This window comes from Martes martes (genome assembly GCF_963455335.1).
Source record: "Martes martes genome assembly, chromosome: 4".
Lineage (NCBI taxonomy): Eukaryota > Metazoa > Chordata > Mammalia > Carnivora > Mustelidae > Martes > Martes martes.
The window spans coordinates 168,358,897-168,378,417 of NC_137891.1; the positions used below are offsets into that span (position 1 = coordinate 168,358,897).

General features: G+C 55.4%; 1 protein-coding gene across 1 annotated transcript in view; it reads left to right on the plus strand.

The window, feature by feature from the left end:
• NKAIN1 (sodium/potassium transporting ATPase interacting 1) overlaps nt 1-19,271 on the plus strand; it is a 40,670-nt gene extending 21,399 nt beyond the window's left edge. The window contains exons 2-7 of the mRNA XM_080802871.1: nt 12,478-12,615; nt 14,173-14,253; nt 15,509-15,706; nt 16,387-16,447; nt 17,110-17,191; nt 17,341-19,271. Coding sequence (XP_080658997.1) covers nt 12,478-12,615; nt 14,173-14,253; nt 15,509-15,706; nt 16,387-16,447; nt 17,110-17,191; nt 17,341-17,350 — 570 coding nt within the window. The 3' untranslated portion in view covers nt 17,351-19,271. The remainder of the gene's footprint in view (nt 1-12,477; nt 12,616-14,172; nt 14,254-15,508; nt 15,707-16,386; nt 16,448-17,109; nt 17,192-17,340) is intronic.
• The last annotated feature ends 250 nt before the right edge of the window (nt 19,272-19,521 follow it).

Here is a 19,521-nt window from a genome sequence, read left to right on the forward strand (position 1 = left end):
GGGCCCTGTCCTTGGTCTCCCCAGGAAGGCCTGGAGGTCAGGCCCCACGTGACCACCCACCTCCAGCCGGTCCTCACTTAGCCAGAGAGTGCCACGCCCAAAGCACCCTGCTGCCTCGTCCCTCTGCTGGAACCTTCCCTGGCTCCTAGGTGCTTGTGGGATGAAGCCCTAGGTTTCCTCACCCCTCATGCTCCTAAGCCCCCAGGTGGTCCTTACCCCTGACATCTGGGATGTCCTACTTGTCCCAGTTTGCCCAGAACTTTTGGGTTATATCCCTTAAAGGGCTGCACCCCAAGAAAGCCCCCAGTCCCAGGCAAACCGAGATGGTTCGTCACCCTGTCCGCACCTCAGGGGTTTTGCCCACACTCATTTGTGGGCTCATTTGTCCCCTCTTAATTTCTTCTTTATTTTGTTTTTTCTTATAAAAGTATTACTGCTCAATGTGAAACCCTTAACTGAAATAGCTCTGGTTGAATCTCGGAGACCCTCCCCCCACCCCCAAGAATCCTACTCTCCGGAGTCCGAGGACTCTTTATTTTCCTTCTGCAAAAAAATAGGATCCTACTATCAAGGAGCCCTCAAAGCCTGCCTTTTCCCACCAAACCGCTTGGCACTCTTTCGCCCCCCCCCGCCGCACCGTTGGAGCAGCTGCGTCGTGTCCCGGGGTGTGGAGGCACCATCATTTGCTGCGCACCCTCCTGAGGGACATCCAGAGCAAGTCGTTTGTCCTTACTGTAGCCAGTTCAAGGCCAAAGCTGAATATCACCTCCGCAAACCCTTCATGGACCCTCGAGGTGGCCTCGGCTTATTTTCTCCTCGCTGTCCTCATTGAAGTAATAATAGTTACCATCTGTGGAGCACTTAGCATGTCAGGCACTTGACAAGTGTCGTCTCCGTGACTTTTCACAGTATTTCCAGGAAGTGTGGGGACTGTTATCCGCATTTTACAGATGGGGAGACTGAGGCTCATAGATGGAAGATAAACCCAAGCGCGCCGTCTGCTCACTGCATTAAACCGCCTCTGGTGGTTTTCCCCAAAATGCACTGGAGCGGGTGGTATTTGGGGGTGGTGGTCAGAGCCGTGTCAGCCATCCCCTGCTCCCCGGCTGTGAACCAGCATGGGACCAAATCCACTGGTGTTGGTGAAAGGCCAGAGCTCGTAGCCACCAGCTTCTAATCTACTTCCAGCCAGATCCAGAAATTCAGGCAGGACAACCTGTTGGGGGGCAGGTGGCCCAGTAGCCCCAGATCCAAGGGGCGACTCTCCTGGGCTCCTGTGGACTTCTCTGGGCCTGGGCCACAGGCAGAAAGCAGGGAGCTCCAGGAGCGGAGATGAAAGGTTGGAGGGGGTGGGACAGGGCCAGGGCTTGCAATGAATCTGGAAGATCCTTCAGTGGTCTCAACACTGCTGTGAAGTAGGCATCCTTGTCCCCGTTCCACGGAGGAGGGGACTGAGTCAGACTCCCCGTGCTGAAGGCCCCTCTCTGCCCCGCCCACATGGCCTCCCACCGTGGTGCCTGTGCGTTTGGACCAGACTGGATGAAGAGATAGGCCTGATGGCTTGGAGGGACCCTTTCTTTGATTTCAGACTGACCTTGGTATCACCCTGGGCTTCTAGGCTGGGTTTATGCAAATAAATGTAGATGTATGCTAATCGGACCACTACCAGGCCTGTTCTAATGGCATTGCCCGCTCAGAGGTGTAGTGGGATGGATCAGCACAGAAGGGGTCTGAGGAGTCCCCCAGCTGGGAAGGGTCAGCAGTCGCTGGGAGGAGGGGAGGGGTTGCCATGGAGACAGAGGCCCAGCCCCAAAGCCTGCCTCCTGTGGGGACCAGGGCTGGCCCGGACCAGCCCTCTGAGAGAGTCCTGGGCCCCCCTTAAGCCCCAGGCTGGTCTCCGAGGGCTAATTACATACAAGCTAGTGGCCAGCTGCTCCCTGGCTCCCCCTGGCCCAGCTGAGGTACAGGGCTGGGCCACAGCAGGAGGGCATAAGGACAGACAGATGGCAGGCTGGGGGCTGAGGGGCTGGGGAAGCTGTCATGAGAAGGGAACAGGCTTGAGCAGAGCTACAAGGGCTGAGATTCCCAACTGCCCGGGCAAGCAAGCCGGCTTGGTATCCAGGTCTCAGAGAGCCATGTGGTGGGGAGGAGTGAGGACTTGGCTGCAGTCTCAGCTCTCCTGTGGGTCCTTGGGCAAGCCCCTTTACTTCCTTGGGGCCTCAGTTTCCTCATCCAGTGATGAGGGTAGGACTAAGAAACCTGAGTATGAAAGGTGATATACAGTAGGTGCTCAATAAAGGATTCTACTAATCTGAAGCCCGTCGAGAGGTTATTTTGTTTTGTTTATTTGTTTTGTTTTCTAATGGGAAGGAACATTCCCCTCACCTTGCTCCTCTTCTACTTCCCTCTTCTCTGGGCTGCGGCAGATGTTCTGGTATCTTCCCTGAGGAGGGAACAGGCAGGACTGGCATCCTGTGATGACAGGAGCTGGGTCCTCTACACTCACCACTGACTTCTCTCTCTCTTAGCGCACAAAAGGCTCTGGAGAGCTGTTTGTAGAATGAACAGATGTGAAGGACTGAGCGTAGTGTCTGGCACTAATAGGAGATTAATAAATGTTACCTGGTATGCCAGCGCTGCCCATGGGAGCCAGGAAGGGGTGACTCATGAGAGCCAGCTCTGCCTCTTCCGGAGTCCCTGACTGTCTCTGGAGAGAGGTGTGGTGGGTGGGAAGAAAGGTGAGTGTAGAGACAAGGACTTGAACCTGAGCTCGGCCACTTCCTGTCTGAGTGACCTTGGGAGCCTGGGGTGGGGGGTGGGGTGGGGGGGGCACTGTGAGCCGCCTCTGCAAAAGGGGAACCTGCCTGCAGGTTCCAGGCAGCCGCATTAGGGCTGTAGGGAGCCCTCGCCCCTTGTCCGGCTGGACCCGAGGAAAGGTGGTGACAGAGATGTGTGTAGTCAGGCAGGGGGAAGCAGGGCTGTGATGATCCAGGCAGAACCTAGGGAGAGACCTCACTAGGGGCTGGCAGAATCAGCTTCTGGGGGAAAGGGGCTATAAGGCCCTCAGCGGGGGTCACAGGACCCCAGTGGCTTGTCCCCTTCCGTTAGGCAGGCTGCAGCACCGCCAGACCCAGACAGTGATTTGGAGCTACTGAGGCCCCCGTTGTACAGATGGGAACACTGAGGCCTAGGGGGAGAGGCCTGCCAGGACCCCACAGCACATTCGAATCAGAGGAGACCTCAGATCCCCTGAGAAGCTTCACATGAATCAACATTGAAAAATCTTTCTTAACATTTCTGAAAAATCTTTGTTGTAAAAAAATTCCAATATACAGAAGTATGTCTAAGTGAAAGTATGAGTTTTCCCATGTCCCCATTCCCACTCCCTAGAGGGGACTTCTCGGAACCTTTGTGGTATGTTTCCCAGGCTCTTGACTCTGCGTTTATACACACACGCTTCGTGTCCTTTTCATTTTTATTTTTGGGCTTTTTGTGTGTTTTGTTTTTGTTTTTCATAAATGGAATCCTATTGTTTTGCTGCTTGTTTTTTGTTTTTTGGGAATTTTTTTGCTTTTTGTTTTCACTTAACCGTGATAGCCTTGTCCATTTTCCAGCAGGATTCAGGCGGGGACAGAGAGAGGCAGAAGGCCTGCAGGAGCCCTGGAAGAGACAGAGAGCATGTGTGTGCATGTTTCTGTGCGTGTGTCTGTGTGCGTGTGCGCGCTGAAGGCATGAAGGAGTCCTCACAGGTCACCACACACGGTGGATGGGGAACCTATCAGGGAAGCCCCCCTCCTCAGCTCCCAGAGGGCTGTGGTGTTTGTCTCCAGACTTGCGCTCCCTGAGGATGGAGTCACACCAGCCTGTTCGTCACCAGACACTCTGCTCAGGGCCTGACGCATAATAGATGCTCAGGAAATACTTGTTCAGGGAACTGCTGGGCCAGTGTTCCCTGCCCCTGCCAAAGACTGCCTGGTCTCTGGGACTGTTTCAGCTCCTGCTCGAAGGCCGTTGCCCTAGATGGACCTCAGAGATGGGCGCGGAGCTCAGGGAGAAAGGAAGACTCCTCGTAGACCACTCGCCTCTGTCTGTCGGTTTGCTCAGCTCCCTAATGAGGGGGTTGGACTGGTGGCTCTCCAGGGGTCCTTCTCTTTGGCTTCAGTCCCACTCCCTCATTTCATGGATGAGGGGCTGAGTCGAGTTTAATTTTGTCAGCTGCCTCAGAAATCCACTGGGAGAAGGGGGGCTTGAGCTGGGGGATGCAGCAAAGGCCGTTGCCATATACGGAGCCCCAGCGGCGGGCCAGGCCCTGGGCTAAGAGCTTTCCATGCACTGTCTGACTCGCCGGGCGATTCAGGACATCCTCGCAGGTTCAGGTTCAGAGAGGGGGAGTAGTTTGCGCAAGGTCTCACAGTGAATCAGAGGCTGACCGGGGATGGAACTGAAGTTGGCTGGGCCCCAAATGGGGTACTGAACCCTAAATGGGGAGCTCTTCCCACCTCAATAACAGTACCAGGCTGGACCAAACCATTCTTTGAAAATGGTTTTCAAGGACCCCTCCCTCGTCATTCCCCAGATGGCCTGACTTCTGTACCTAAGTCCCATGGTGACATGGCTGGAATTTTGGCCAGGAAAGTCGTTGACTTGCAGAATTGGCCGGCAAGGGCTTGGGCACCAGAGGCTTCTGATGGGTTCCGTGGCCCACAGCCCAACCCCCTCTCCCCCAGCCAGCTTCCTGGGGCTAGGGTGGGCCCATCTGCATCACTCATCCCTTGCCCCCACCTGGTGTGGGGCTCCTGGGGTTGGCGTCTAGACAGGCTAGAGTATCCTACTGAGAACAGAGGCGGCCCTGACTCAGGGCTGAAGGTTCCCATGGCAACCGCATCCCCCTTGGCTGGCAGCTACCTGATAAATAAATAATCGGGAGGGGCTGGGGAGCTAAGGGCAGGGGAGGGGCAGCTGGGTAGGTTCACTGGGGAAAGGAGAGGGGTGGGTTAGGCTTGAGGTAGGCTTTGGGGGGCCGGGCTGGGCGAGAAGGGTGGCTGGTAGTGTTGTAATGGCCCCGTGAGAGGACAGCAGCGGGAGAAAGTGGCCAGAGATGAGAGGGATTCAGATGAGCAGGAGTGAGAACAGCACCTGAAGCTGAGCTTTCTGGCTTTTGCAGTTGGACACATCATGGGTCCCAGACACCGGAAACGGGCCAGGTTTGGGCGTATTGAGTTCACGACGAGCCGTCTGATGGGTAGTCAGTTATAAAGGGGCTGGGTGGCTCAGTGGTTAAGCCTCTGCCTTTGGCTCGGGTCATGATCCCGGGGTCCTGGGATCGAGCCCCACATGGGTTTCTCTGCTCAGCGGAGAGCCTGCATCCCCCCCTCTCTCTGCCTGCTGCTCTGCCTACTTGTGATCTCTCTCTCTGTCAATGTATAAATAAAGTCTTTAAAAAAAAAAAAGACCTTAAAAAAAAGGGGGGGGGCTGGAGGCTGAAAGGAGAACAGGTAGCGCCCGAAGGTTGGGTGGGCACCTGTTTGCTTGGACAACGGAACATAAAGAGGGCCTGGGGGGTGTTCTGATACTTAGGGTCCTGGCTGCGTGGGAGGGTGGAGACCGAGTTTCTCATGTTGGCACCTGCGGCTGGGCTCTCACCGCCAGGAGTGCAGCCGCGAGCACCTCCGGCAGAAATCCCCACTGGGGAGTGTGCCTTCCAATGCAGGAGTCAGACTGTGAAAGGGAAAGGGAGTGGGTAGTACGGTAATCTGTGATAAGCACCATGGAAACAATAAAGCAAGGGGAGGCGGGGAGTTCTGCCGCAGGTCGTAATTTTAAATATTATCTGGAAAAAAAAAATGGGGCACCTGGCTGGCTCAGTTGTTAGAACATGCGACTCTTGATCTTGGGGTCATGAGTTCTAGCCCCACATTGGGCATAGAGCTTACTTTATTTTTTTTTTAAATTTATTTATTTGACAGACAGAGATCACAAGTAGGCAGAGAGAGAGAGGGTGGGGGAAGCAGGCTCCCCACCCAGCAGAGAGCCCAATGCAGAGCTCGATCCCAGGACCCTGAGATCATGACCTGAGCCCAAGGAAGAGGCTTTAACCCACTGAGCCACCCAGGCACCCCTAGAGCTTACTTTAAACATATATATAAATTAACAAACGATATGGAATCTCTCCACCACTGTATGAGGGAGGTATAGGGAATGATACCCATTCTGCAGGTGAGGAAACTGAGGCACAGGAGAGTGAAGTGACTGGCCCCGTGGCACGAGGATTCTAACCGTGGTTCTGCTTCTAGCCCCTGAATCAGATCCTCACGTTGCACGCGGGCAGAGGAGCAGGTGGGAGGGAGGGCGTGGAGGCCATGAGAGTGTTGAGATAGGAGAGGAGCGGGGGCCTTTTCTCTTTTGCTATTTTAATGGAAGTGGCTTGGGTGTGCTTAGGAGCCTGTGGGAAGCATCCTGGGCAGAGGGAGAGGTTGAGTTACAGGCAAGAAGGGTCCGAGGATGGTGTGAGCCCCCGAGGAGACGAGATGGGGTCCAGAATGGAGGCGGAAGCCTCTGTCGGAGGAGGGGGCGGGCAGGGGGGTAGGCAGAGGCCAGGTCCCCTGAGAGGGAGGCTGGAGGGGTCCCAGGAGGGCGGAGGACAGTGAGAAGATTGGAGGTGGTCCGTGGGCAAAGTGAGTTCCCCAGAGAAGCCTAGTTGGGTTGTGGGGTGGCAGGGGTGGCAGGCTCTCAAAGTTGTGGTGATGGACCTGGCATTGTGGTGCTCCGTGTCCGCCTGGGGAGTGGCTCTCTCCAGTAGCACTTGGCTGCTTTGCAAGCAGGGGGAACACTGTTAATTGGGTTTGTGCAGGTGCGGGCTTTTCCTGACAGGTGTGAGGGGAAGGCTGCGGGGTCTGCGAGTAGGGCTTACAGGCGAAGCTCATGCGGACGTGAGGGGGCAGCAGTCCCAGCGAGTGCAGCAGGGATGTAAGGCTCCGGGGAACACGAGGGGTGGGGGGCCTGAGGCAGAGGACTCAGTGGTCTGGACCCGGCTGGTCCCCATCACTGTCAGGGGCGTTAGGAAGCCAGCTGGGGGGATCCAGCGGGGGCTGTCGACTTGGTGACTTCGGAGGCGGGGCAGTCGCATGGTGGCCATGGAGGAGCGATGAGGGGAAAGGTCCCGGGGATGGTGTTTGAGAGTTGAGACGTTGAGGGGCTGGAGGGCAAGAGGGTGGCCCCTGGATGTCAAAGGATGCTGCAGGGATGAAACTCATTTCCGGGGAAGGGCAGGACCTGGAGGCGGGCAGATGACGGGCTCTCCGAGTCTGTAAGCAACTTAGGGACCCCAGAGGATCCCCCCTCACCTTTGGGCCCAAGGAATATGGGATGTGAGAGGAGCACAGAGAAAGTAGCATCCGTGGGTGCAAATGGGGGGGCACGGGCTGGTTTGGAAGGGCTCATGAGGGGATGGGGTCGGCATGGGGGTGTCAGGCGAAGCAGCGCGGGACCTTGAGGAGACGAGGGTGGGGGGGCTGAGGGGCAGGCATGTGGGACTTACTCTGTGGGTCTGACAGATCCACACAGGATCTGGGTGATTTGTTCTCATCTGTCACTCGGGATGGTCTGGGCACTCGTCCTCGTCCTGCTTATCTGGGGTCCTGGCGGGGGGCTGGGGGATCACTGGCAGGCCCAGGGGCCTCAGCGATTGCCCCAAGCTCTGCGGGTTGCCCTGATGACGGAGTAACTCGACGGGTGCCTGGGTGGCTCAGCCGGTTAAGCATCTGATTCTTGATCTCAGCTCAGGTCTTGATCTCAGGGTCCTGAGTTCAAGCCCCACATTGGGCTCTAGGCTGGTGCGGAGCCTACTTCAAACAAACAAACAAACAAATGATGAAAAACATGCAAAGAGAAAGCACTTGGATAGGGGTGCTGGCCAGCACCGCCCCCCACCCCCATCCCACAGGAGGCTGCATCAGTTGTCAACAGGAGCTTCCGTCCTGGGCCTGGCCCACCTAGGAGAGAGACTCAAGATCTGGCTTACAGGCCGGCCAGGTTAAAAACAAACAAACAAACAAAAAACCCAAAGTCACTCTCCCTCAGTGCAGGTGCACTTGCAATTTTTTCAAAGGAGTTTCGAAGGTTGCCATTGTCCCCCGACTAGTCCTCCCATCAAACTGACAGGACACAACAAGGCCAGTTAGGACTTAAATCACTGTGGCCCTCAGATGATTGTTCTAAGCTGGTGCAACCAGATGGGGAAGATTTTCCCCCTATTTGTTTGTTTTTTATTTGGTAATTAGTTGCATCTCACAGCTGCACAAGCAGAAGTTCTGGAATATCTGACTTGGCTTTCTAATCAAAAGGAATAACTTTAGGATTGAGATTATTTATAAGATGCAGAATCTCAATTAAAAAATATATATGGAGGGGCACCTGGCTGGCTCAGTTGGTAGAACGTGGGGCACTTGATCTCAGGGTCGTGAGTTCAAGCCCCGCATTGGGTATAGAGTTTACTTTAAAAAAAAAAGTAAGTTTACACCTGGGTGGCTCAGTAGGTTAAGTGTCAGCCTTTGGCTCAGGTCATGATCCCAGGGTCCTGGGCTAGAGTCCTGGATCGGGCTCCCTGCTCAGTGGGGAGTCTGCTTCTCCCTCTCCCTCTCCCCCCGCCCCACCTCTCATTCTCTCTCTCTCTCAAATACATAAATAAAATCTTTTAAAAATATATTAAAAATGTAAAAATAATTAGAAAACAAAGCTTAGGGGCACCCGGGTGGTGTAGTCGGGTGGGCGGCTGACTCTTGGTCTCAGCTCAGGTCCTGATCAGCAGCATTCAGGTCTGGGTGGCCGTGCCGACTACACTGGTGTATGGGCGTCCATTTCCCACCCATCTCGCCCACTAGACTGAGTTCCCGGGGGGCAGGGACCAGAGCTTACTCCCTTCTGCACACAGCGCCAGCACGGGACCTGACGCAGAGCACATGTTCTGTGAACAAGTAGGTAGACAGTGACCCCCGAGGCAGATGAGGGCGGGCCACACTTCGGAAGGTTGGAGGGAGGGTGGAGGGAGGCCAGAGTGACGGCTGACAGTGACCAGAATGGCCAGGGCTCCATATTGAGGGGGAAGAGTCATCCCTCTGGCCAATCAGGGAGGTCTTCCTGGAAAAGGAGGGAATTGTGCTGTACTTTGAAGACCAAGGAGGACTTGCAGAGAGGAAAGGGGGAATGCAGGCAGGGCTTCAGCTGTTGTTTCAGCTGCTCGGGTGGGTGGGCAGGAGCTGGCTGGGGATAGAGGAGAGCGGCAGCTCCCAGCAAGCCTGCGGTGCCCATCTGAGAAGCTCCCACTGTTGCGTCTTCTCCTAATTAGCCACCATTTATTAAGTCTAGTCGTCCGTTAGTCTGTGTGATGTCTCCATATCCTCACAACGACTTCTCGGGGGAAGGATTGCCTTCCCTATTACCGTTGAAGAAATAGTCTCAGAGAGGGAAAGTAACTTGAACTAAGTCACAGAGTAGCCATTTGAACCTGAGCTTTAGTGACTCCAAAGCTTTTCATGGGAACTGTCCCCCTGTTCGCAGTGTTAGTGAGGTCCCTGGAAATCCAGAGTGGTTGGAGCAGGAGGCCAGGGGTGCAGCAGGGTGACCCCATGTTTTAGGAGGGCATTTCCAGGCAAGGCATCTCCCCAGCTACACCACAAGCCTGGACAAGTCTGTCTCGGCCACCTCCTCTGTCCTCTGATGGCAGCCTCCTTGCCAGGAACAGATGCCAGCTGAGTTGAAAACATCCTGTGGACCCCAAACCAGCAGGGGGCTCCCCAAGGCCTGGCAGAGTCCGGGTGAAAAGGAGGAGAGCAGAAGTGGGGCAGGAGAAGTGGGAGCAGGGAGCAACCTGGGGAGTTTCTCCCCCAAGGTCAGCAGACCACTGGAGTCAAAGCAGGAAGGACCCTTAGAGTCCTGTGGTCCAGTGGTCTCTTCTCTTATGGAAGAAGGACCTTGAGGGCCACTGGGGAAGGTGGCCTGCCCCAGGGCACCCAGGAGTCTGTCAGACTCTCAACCAGAATCCACACCGCTTAACTCCCAGGCCAGTGCCAGCAGGGAAAGGTGATGGTTTGGTGCCAAGGTGGGACGGGTGACAGAGAAAAGCAGAATGACTGCCCAGCTCTGCCACCTCCCTGCAGTGTGACCTTGGGCAAGTCACTTCCCTTCTCTGAGCCTCATGGTCTCTTGCTTGAGAACAAGATCATGATCCCAGCTCTGCCTTTCTGCCAAGGAGCATCCAGTGGGCAATGAACTTGGAAAGTCTGTAGGGCCCTGCGGGAGGAGTCACCAACAAGAGGCAGGCTGGCGCCAGGTGGGTGGGTGCCAGGGCTGGGCCTGCAGCTTCCTGGGTCTCTGCCCAAGCTTTGCCATCTGTGTGGTAGCGTCAGCATCCCCCCCCGCTCCCCCCCTCCCTGCCAAGAAAACGGCTTCTGGGATCTTCTCAGTCAGAATCTTCCCTGTCCCTTCCCAGCCATATCCCCTTCTCTCCCCTTCCATTTAAATCAGGACTTTGGGTTGCAAGTGACAGAAATCACACGTACAAGGAAGGAGAACTCATTTTCAGCGTGGCTAGACCCTCAGACCGAAAACTACGTGGCCTGGAGCCTCCCCTTGATTGTTCACTCTTTCTCCCTCTCTGCCCCTTTGAGATGGCAAAGACGGCCACCAGCAGCTGCGAGTGACACTGCACCCATTCAGATACCTGGCAGACAGCATCTCTGTCCCGGCTGCTCCGGCAGCTCTCCGGGGTGACTCTCGGGTGTTGGCCACAGGGCAAGTGCCCAGTCCTGACCAGATCCCTGTGTGTCAATTATCTGGTCAGGATTGCGTCATGAGCCCACTGCTGAAATGAGAGGTAGGCTCAGCCCCACCCAAGCCACAGGGACTGAAGGTCTGGGAGGTGGTTTCCAAAACAGAGAGATGGGTTCTGTCAGCACGAGCAGAGGTGTTGGACAGTCAATAACAATGAATGTCACTGGCACCTTTGTTCTTAATGAGTCAGCTGAATCATTGAACCAGGAGCTCCTGGAAAGGGACGACTGACTGAGTCCTGTATGGGTTAACTTTTGCTGGGTAACAGATCATTCTGGAGCAGTCGTTTTGGGATTTTTGTTTTGTTTTGTTTTTAAGATTTTATTTATTGATTTGTCAGAGAGAGAGATTGAGCACAAGCAGAGGGAGTGGTGGGCAGAGGGAGAAGCAGGCTCCCTGCTGAACAAGGAGCTTAACGGGGAACTCGATCCCAGGACCCGAGCTGAGGGCAGACACTCCACCAACTGAGCCACCCAGGCATCCCATGGAGCAGCCATTTATTTTTTTATTTTTTAAGATTTTATCTACCCATTTGAAAGACAGAGATCACAAGTAGGCAGAGAGGCAGACAGAGAGAGAGGAGGAAGCAGGCTCCCCGCCAAGCAGAGAGCCTGATGCGGGGCTTGATCCCAGGACCCTGGGATCATGACCCGAGCCGAAGGCAGCGGCTTTAACCCACTGAGCCACCCAGGCGCCCCTGGAGCAGCCATTTAAAACAGTCATTTTATTTAGCTCTTGATTCTGTAGGTCAGCTGGACGATTCTTCTGGTCTGGCTAGAGTTTTTGGTCAGTTGGTGGGTTGGCTAGCTTTGGAATGATCTAAAATGGCCTCACTCACATTTTTGGCGGGCTGTCATGGGCGGTGGGGGGAGGGCTTGGTTCTCCTCTCATCCTCCAGCGGGTCACGGGTGCTCTTCCGCATGGTGTTGTCCGTGTTACAAGTATAACAAGTGGGCAAGCGCCAGGGCACACGCAAGTTTTTCAAAAGATCTTCACTTGCACTGCGCTGCCTAATGTCCCACTGGGCAAAGCAAATCACATGACTAAGCACAGAGTTAGTGGAGAAGGGCGCTGCCACAGAGCTCGGAGACAGGGAGAGAAAGAGCTTGAGGTCAATTTTGCAACCTAGGACAGCTCCCTTGGGGAAGGGAAGTAAAAACAAATCCCTTTCTCTGCAGCGCATGGATTCCACGGGCCTGGGCGGCCTCCAGATAGCAGTCCTTGGAAAAGCGGACTCAGGCCCAGGAACTTTCCTGGGCCCTTCAGGGCGGCGGCTCCGCTCTTGGCCAGGGCTGGGGGAGGCGGTCTGGATCCTAACTCCACCTGCTTTCAGCCCCACGTGGGGCAGAGGCAGGTGCCAATGGGGAGGGCCTCTTGGCAGGGAGGAAGATGTTCTGAACCCCAGCTCCCTTCTCCCCGCCCCGAAGTGATGACCAGGGCCCCGTCTCAGTTCGTCCCCCCAGACTTGCTTCCGTCTCCCCATCTCCCTGTGGTCTGGGAGAGCCGGGACGGCTCTGAGACTTGTGAGCAGTCAGGCCATGGTGGCTCGTCACCATGGTAAGTGGTGTGCTCTGCTGCATGAGGTCCAGGGGGCGTCCTGTCCTTCCCTTCCAGGCCGTGACTGTGGCCTCAGCCTGCTCTCTCCCACAGGTCGCTGCATTGGAGCGGCAGATCTTTGACTTCCTGGGCTATCAATGGGCTCCTATCTTAGCCAACTTCCTGCACATCATGGCAGTCATCCTGGGCATCTTTGGCACCGTGCAGTACCGCTCCCGGTACCTCATTCTGGTATGGCTCCCTCGGCCCCTCCCACGCCCCTGCTCCTCCAGCCAGAACTGCCCCACCCCCACCCGTGCGGTGCCCAGACCCCCACTCTGTCTTAGCTCCAGCCTATTCCCAATGCTTCTTCGCTCAGCAGAGAGACGAGATTGATATTTTCCCTGAAGGATTTCCTAGGGGAAAATCCAAATATTAACCAGCTGTGTCATTTAGTGAGTGCCTGCCATGTGCGAAGCACACTGCTAAGTGTTTCGCATGTTTCACTTATCTTTACAACAGTCCTGCAAAGGATCTACATTTCCCAGGTGAGGAAATGAGGCTCAGAAAGGTTGCGAGGCTTCCTAAGGTCACACAGCTAATAAGTGGCAGGATTAGAGCATCAGATCCTGAGTGAAGGCTGCATCAGCAAGCCAGTGGAGGGACGAACTTCGTCTTCCTTAGTTTCTCAGGTTGCTTTGAGAAGGCTGGCTTGGCTTTGGTCCTTTGCTGTTCATCGAGAATGTGGTCTGATGGCAAATGGGGCTTTTTTTTTTTTTTTAAGATTTTATTTATTTATTTGACAGAGACACAGTGAGAGAGGGAACACAAACAGGGGGAGTGGGAGAGGGAGAAGCAGGCTTCCTGCTGAGCAAGGAGCCTGATGCAGGGCTCGATCCCAGGACCCTGGGATCATGACCTGAGCCAAAGGCAGATGCTTAACGACTGAGTCACCCAGGTGCCCTGCAGGTGGGGCTTAGAGGTCAGTGCCTCCTGTGCTCTGATCCCAGGAGTGGATTGTGTCCCTGGCTCCCTCCTCCTGCTTCCTCTGCCCAAGCCCTGGTCCTTGATGGTCTCTGTTAAACTCCTGTTTTCAGCTAGGCTCACCCTCTTCCCCTGTTCTTCCTCAGTGACCCGTTCACATGCCTCTTTGGAGGGAAAAGCCTTCTTAGTCGCCTTATTACACACATGCTTGACGCCTGTGATGACGACGACATGCTTTGCCATCCCTGCCACAGCCCGTTCTGGCTCATTCTTGGGCTTTGCCCACCTCCCACAGGCTGAGCTCCCAGCACCCTTCCAAAACTCTGTCTCACCCAGGATGGGAGAATCCTTCTCTCTGGCTCTCAAGAAGGCCCCAGGCACTCCTACAAGCGGTGCTGTGCGCCCGGAGGCAGCAGCGGCATGGCAGGCCCAGGGCTTGGGTGGAGACACCCCACTCCTCTCCAGCTCTCCGGAGCCGGCCTGCGTCTGTTCTTCTCCGCAGAGTGCATCGGATTAGCTGCCAGAGGACCAGAGCTTGAGGAGCAGGCCCACCTCTTCCCAGCTGTGTGATCTTAGAAAACTTAAACCTCCTCTCTAGGGCTGACGTCGGTTATCCTTAGAGGGAGAGCAGTGCCTTCCATGCAGGGCTGTTGTAAGGACAGGACGGATGTAATAATGATTTGTAAACTAAAGTGCTGTCTGCGTGAGACCATGTCATCACTTCCCCTTGCAAAGGTCTCCTCGGTCCCTGAGCCCTGGCTCCATTGACATGCCCCATCCCCGCTCCCCCCGGCCCCACCCTGATCCCACCTCTCCTCTCCCCAGTATGCAGCCTGGCTGGTGCTCTGGGTTGGCTGGAATGCATTTATCATCTGCTTCTACCTGGAGGTTGGACAGCTCTCCCAGGTAAGCCTCAGGCCTGGCAATGCCAGAGGGCAGAGCCTGACTTTGCCCATCCCCTACCCAGGGGCTCCTAGTTTAGTCTGGGGCTTCATCTCTTGAAGAGACCTTCTATACGCTTGAACGATCTGCACTCCACAGACCCTACCCCCACATTTTTGTTTCTGGCCTCTTCTGCACTTCTCAGAAACAAATGATGGGGCAGATAAGGCTGAGGGGCCATGAAGGTGGGCCGGGTCGCAGTTGATCACAAGCTCCGTAGACACCAACCCTTGCAGTGGTCCTGGAAAGTGCCCTAGGGCCCTACACATGTTCAGGGCAAGGGGATGAAAATACCATGCCCTTTGTACTGCTTAGGCCACAAAGATTTGTGTCCAGTTCTGATTGGTATTTTCAGAAGGGAAAGAGATGAAGTAAACTTAGGGAAATCAAGTGGACCAGGTCCCATGCAGAACTGTGGAAGAAAGGGGACGTTTTTAGATTGTGGAAGAGCAAACCCAGAGGACGCAACTTCTGTTTTTATTACACAAGAGGGGAAAATATATGAATGGGAGCACTGGCTTTGTAGTTCTGTTAGATCTAAATCCCAGCTCCAACATTTCCAAGCTGTGTGACCCTGGGCATGTGGCTTGCCCTCTCTGAGCTTGAGTTTCCCTGTCTGGGGAGTGCAGATAACCGCTTCATGTGATTGCTTAAGGGGATGAAATGAAATTATACATCTCAGGGCTTGGCACCTGGTCAGAACTCAGTGAATATTAGTTAACAGGCTGCAGGAGTGAATGGAGAGATCATGCTGTGGTGAGAACCTCTGATCTAGGGCGGCCCTTTCTGCATTCCAGATGGGGACACCAAGAACTAGAGAGGATAGGTTTGCCCAGGGCCACACCCAGAGAGCAGTGGAGAGGCTGAACGGTCTGCGAAGGAGTCTGTTTTGAGGATTTCACCCATGGCTGGAAAACTGGACTCAGTCACTGTTAGTGTCCCTCACATCTCTGAAACTTTGGGGCTCCTGTGGGTCAGCACTAGCCCTTACCGCCTCTGGTGGAAGGGTGAGACCTACGTAGTCATCAAGTGCCACCTACTGGCCAAATATAGACTTGCAATAACGGACTCCCTCCATACCCGTCAAATCAAGCCAGGAGAGGAGACTGCTTCAACAGTCCAGGTGTGAAGTAGATCTTATATAAAGTTTCCTGGGACCTGGAGAAGATGCCCCCCACCCTTGGCCCCAGCTCAGTATCCTAGGCCCCTCTGCCCCCAGGACCGGGACTTCATCATGACCTTCAACACATCCCTGCACCGCTCCTGGTGGATGGAGAATGGGCCAGGCTGCCTGGTGACACCTGTCCTGAACTCCCGCCTCGCCCTGGAAGACCACCATGTCATCTCTGTCACCGGCTGCCTGCTTGACTACCCCTACATCGAAGCACTCAGCAGTGCCCTGCAGATCTTCCTGGCTGTGAGTCCTCCTGTCCCCCCAGCCACACCCAGCCCACCCCAACCCCTTTGTTTAGCTCTACTTAAGAAAGGGAGAACCTGGATCTTCCAGCCTGCCTGTGCTTCTGCCTGGCTCTGTCTCCATATCTTGTATCTCTTCCCTTCACCCCTGCCCCAGCTCCCATTCCAGGAGTGAACAGGTTTAATGACTAGGATGAGTCATCAGACTATGAGTCAACCCAGTCTCCAGTGTATCCGCTGTGTGACCTTGGACAAGTCACTTGCCCTCTCCAAGCTTATATGCTTATTCACAGAAAGGCGTGAGCACATCAACTGTGTAGAGTTGTGAGACCGAAAGGAGAGTGGCTCCAAGATGGCAATATAGTTCCCAGGCTTGCCCTCAGCACTCCACACATCCAAAGTCACAAAATCCTCCTTCCCCTTAATACGTCAGTAAAGTATTGCCCAGGTCCAGCTGGGAAAACTGAGGCTCAAAGAGGTAAAATAATGACTTGTCCAAGTCCACTCACAGAACACAGAATGGAACCAGATATGTTTGACTGTAAGGCCCAAGCATTTAATTTGAAGTTGTTATGGGTTGGCGTTCATCCTCGCACATCCCCCCCCTCCCCTCCGTCCTACTGGGCCCGGCCAGGCGCCGGGTGGAGGAAGAGCTTCTGTCTTCTTTCCTTCCACCCCCAGCTCTTTGGCTTCGTGTTCGCCTGCTACGTGAGCAAAGTGTTCCTGGAGGAGGAGGACAGCTGTGAGTGCCAAGCCCCTAGGGAACGGGGATGCCTGGCCACACACCACCCCATGCCTTCAGCACCCTGGACAGAGCCCTGCGATGCCTGGGAGGCAGGGAGACCTGGGTTCGCCAACTGGCTCCTCTTGGTGGGGGAGAAGAGGTGGCAAGGGTGGTGGGGGTCTGCATAGCCAGCACATTCTGGGCTGTGAACCAGACATCTAGGTGCCCAGTGCGCGGCTCCAGCACTACTCTCCACCCACTCCTCTTAGGTTCTGCCCCTCAGGGGAGCTCCCCAAGGCTCACCCCTACCAAGGAACGCAGGTGCCCAGCCTCATCCCCCCACTACCCTCCACCTCCCCCTCCCAGGTCTTGCTCGCTTAAGTGGCTCAAGCCCCCTCCACCCCCACCTCCCAGGTCTTGCCCCCTTAAGTGGCTCGAGCCCTGCTCCCTTAAAGGACGGCCCATCCCCAAGGCTCTCTATCTACTTGGGCTTTGGCCCATTCTGGCTGAGCTCCTGCGAGTCTCGCTCTGCTCCCCATAGGTCCAGCAGCAAAGCCCCCCCCCCCCAGGCACTGTACTGGGGTCTGACCCCCTCAGATTCTTCCTTTTCAGCACCCAGCCTCCCATAACTCATGCCCCACAGGCCTATCCCTAACTATGCACCACTTCCCCTTCCGCAGTTGACTTCATCGGTGGCTTTGACTCCTACGGATACCAGGCGCCCCAGAAGACGTCGCATTTACAACTGCAACCTCTGTACACGTGGGTCACGGCGCCCAGCGGGGTGGGGTGGCGGGACTGAGGCGTTCCTGTAGGGGAAAGACGGGCAGGATGGAGCGGGGAGGGCAGCCGGATCTCTCTGCCCCATACTTTCAGCGTCCACTTCCCTAACCTGCCTTTGTTTCCTGCAGGTCGGGGTAGCTTCTTCCCGCGCCCATCCAGTTGCCACGAGCTTGCTGGCTAGACTGAAGCCGCTGGCGCGAGCTCGGGCCAAAGTAGCCGGCGCGCCCCCTGGCGGCTCGCGGACCGACTGCAGCCTCCGTCGGCTAAGTCTGCAGCGGACTTGGACTTGGCCCCTCGCAGCCCAACTCCAGGGATGGGGGCGGGCCGGGCGGGATAGGGGATCGCGGGGTTTGTATTTTTTTTAATCTCAGCCTTGGCGTGCGCTGGGGCCTCCCTCCCTTCTCCAGCCTCTCCCTTTCAAAACCCTTCACCCCACTTCCTGTCCCCTGTCCAGAGAGAAATGGCATTCGCCCCGTCTCACCACACTTTCACCAGCCCTGGGGAGAGTTACTGTGAACTAGAAGCAGGAGTCCTGGGTTCCAGTCGCAGCTCCGTCACCAACTCTCTGTGTGGCATCTGGCAAGGCCCTTCCTTGCCCTCTCTGGGCCTCAGTTTCCCTCAATTAAAATAACCTCTTAGCAGATGGAGCTCTTTCTAGCCTTTTCATTTGACTCTTAATTCCCGGGGCTAGGCTGGAATTATAATTCCCATTTTGCAGATGTGGAAACTGAGGCCCGGAGATATGAAGCGATTTGCTTGAGGCCACACAGCTAGGCTTTTGGAGGAGGCAGGCCTTGAACACAGTGAACCTTCTGTAGTTTCAGACTCCAAAACCCAGTGCCTGGTCTCTGAATCCCATTTCCAAGCCCCCATCCAGATGGAACACTCTAGAACCCATGTGATCTACATCACACACACCACCACCACTCGCCAGCGCCTCTCTTGAAGCAATATACCTGTTCTCCTGTTGGGAACCAGATGAACAGAGCCCAGAGCCCTGAGTTCAGCCTGACCCACAGGAAAGCCCTCCTAGACTCGGCCCCTGTCCACCCTGGGCCAACGTTTGAAGGTCATTCCAGTAAGGGAAGGGAGCTTATCTCAGCCACCCCATCCCCTTCCGGGTCCCTGAGGCCGGGTCTGCTGCAACCATGATCCCCTGTCCCCTCAGCAACTCCACCACCCCCGATGGCTCCATCCACCTCACCCATTAGAGGACCTGTAGTTCCAGAATGGAAGACAGCTGGTCAGTACCTACCGATCATCAGTTTTCAAAGATCACCAGCGTTTATGACCACTCCAGTGTCCAAGAGAAACCTCTAACAAGCCCAGAAGGAGTTGTGAAGAGGCAGACTGGGCATGTGGGTCGTTGTGTGGGGTCGGGAGGACCAGCACCCTTGAGAACAAACGGAGATGAGAGCTCATTCTCCCCATCTCCTTCCACAGACACCCCTGAGGACCTTGCTTCCTGTGTATGGGCCATAAGTCCAAGGGCAGGAGGGGCAGGCCTCAGCTTCCCAGACTGTGAAACAGGAGTGGCCCTGGATAAGGAGGGAGGGCAGAAGGCATGGGGGAACTGGAGGTTTGTATGCCTGAGCCCATCCACGGTGACCACTCCACTCCTCGATCTCTACCCTCTGATCTAGCCTTCCTTACATCTAAGGCCAAAGTATCTGGAGCTAGGACCCCATCCTGCCATCCCCTCTGCAGTGCTGTGCCAAGGAGCCAGCCCCAGGGGTTCCGCTGGCCACCCCGGGCACTGAGGTCCCCTATGGTCTACCCAGGTAGCTAGGAGTTCAGCTCAAGAAGGGGGCAGCTCCCTTCGGGCCTGGCTGCTATCCTGCCTCCAGGCCAACTCCTGCCTCCAGCCCTCTCCTCCCACCCCCACTCCCCAGCCTCCTTTCTACTCAACGGGTTTAGCCACTGGTGCTTTGAAGCCTTTTGTTTTTATAAGATGGTTTTTGCAAGGGACCAAGTTCTTTTCCCACTGGGACCTTGCAAGGCAGGGTGTGCTCCCTGGTTTCTGTGCAGGTGGGTTCATTAAAGATGGTGTTTTCTTCTCTATCATCCTGTCCTGCCCTGTGAGTCACCAGGGTCCCTGCTTGAGGGTAAGCAGGGGCTGGGAGTCAAGGTCACTGCCATTATCATTCCTGGGGCCCTGGCCTGTGCTGGCTGGCTCTGTAGCTTTTGGAAGTCACTCTCCCTCACTTTCCTCATCCATAAAATGCAGAGGTGGGCCTCAATCAGTGGGTTCCCAAACCTGGCTCACAATCCCTTGGAGAGTCTCTATTTATTTTTCTGATTAAGTGGAG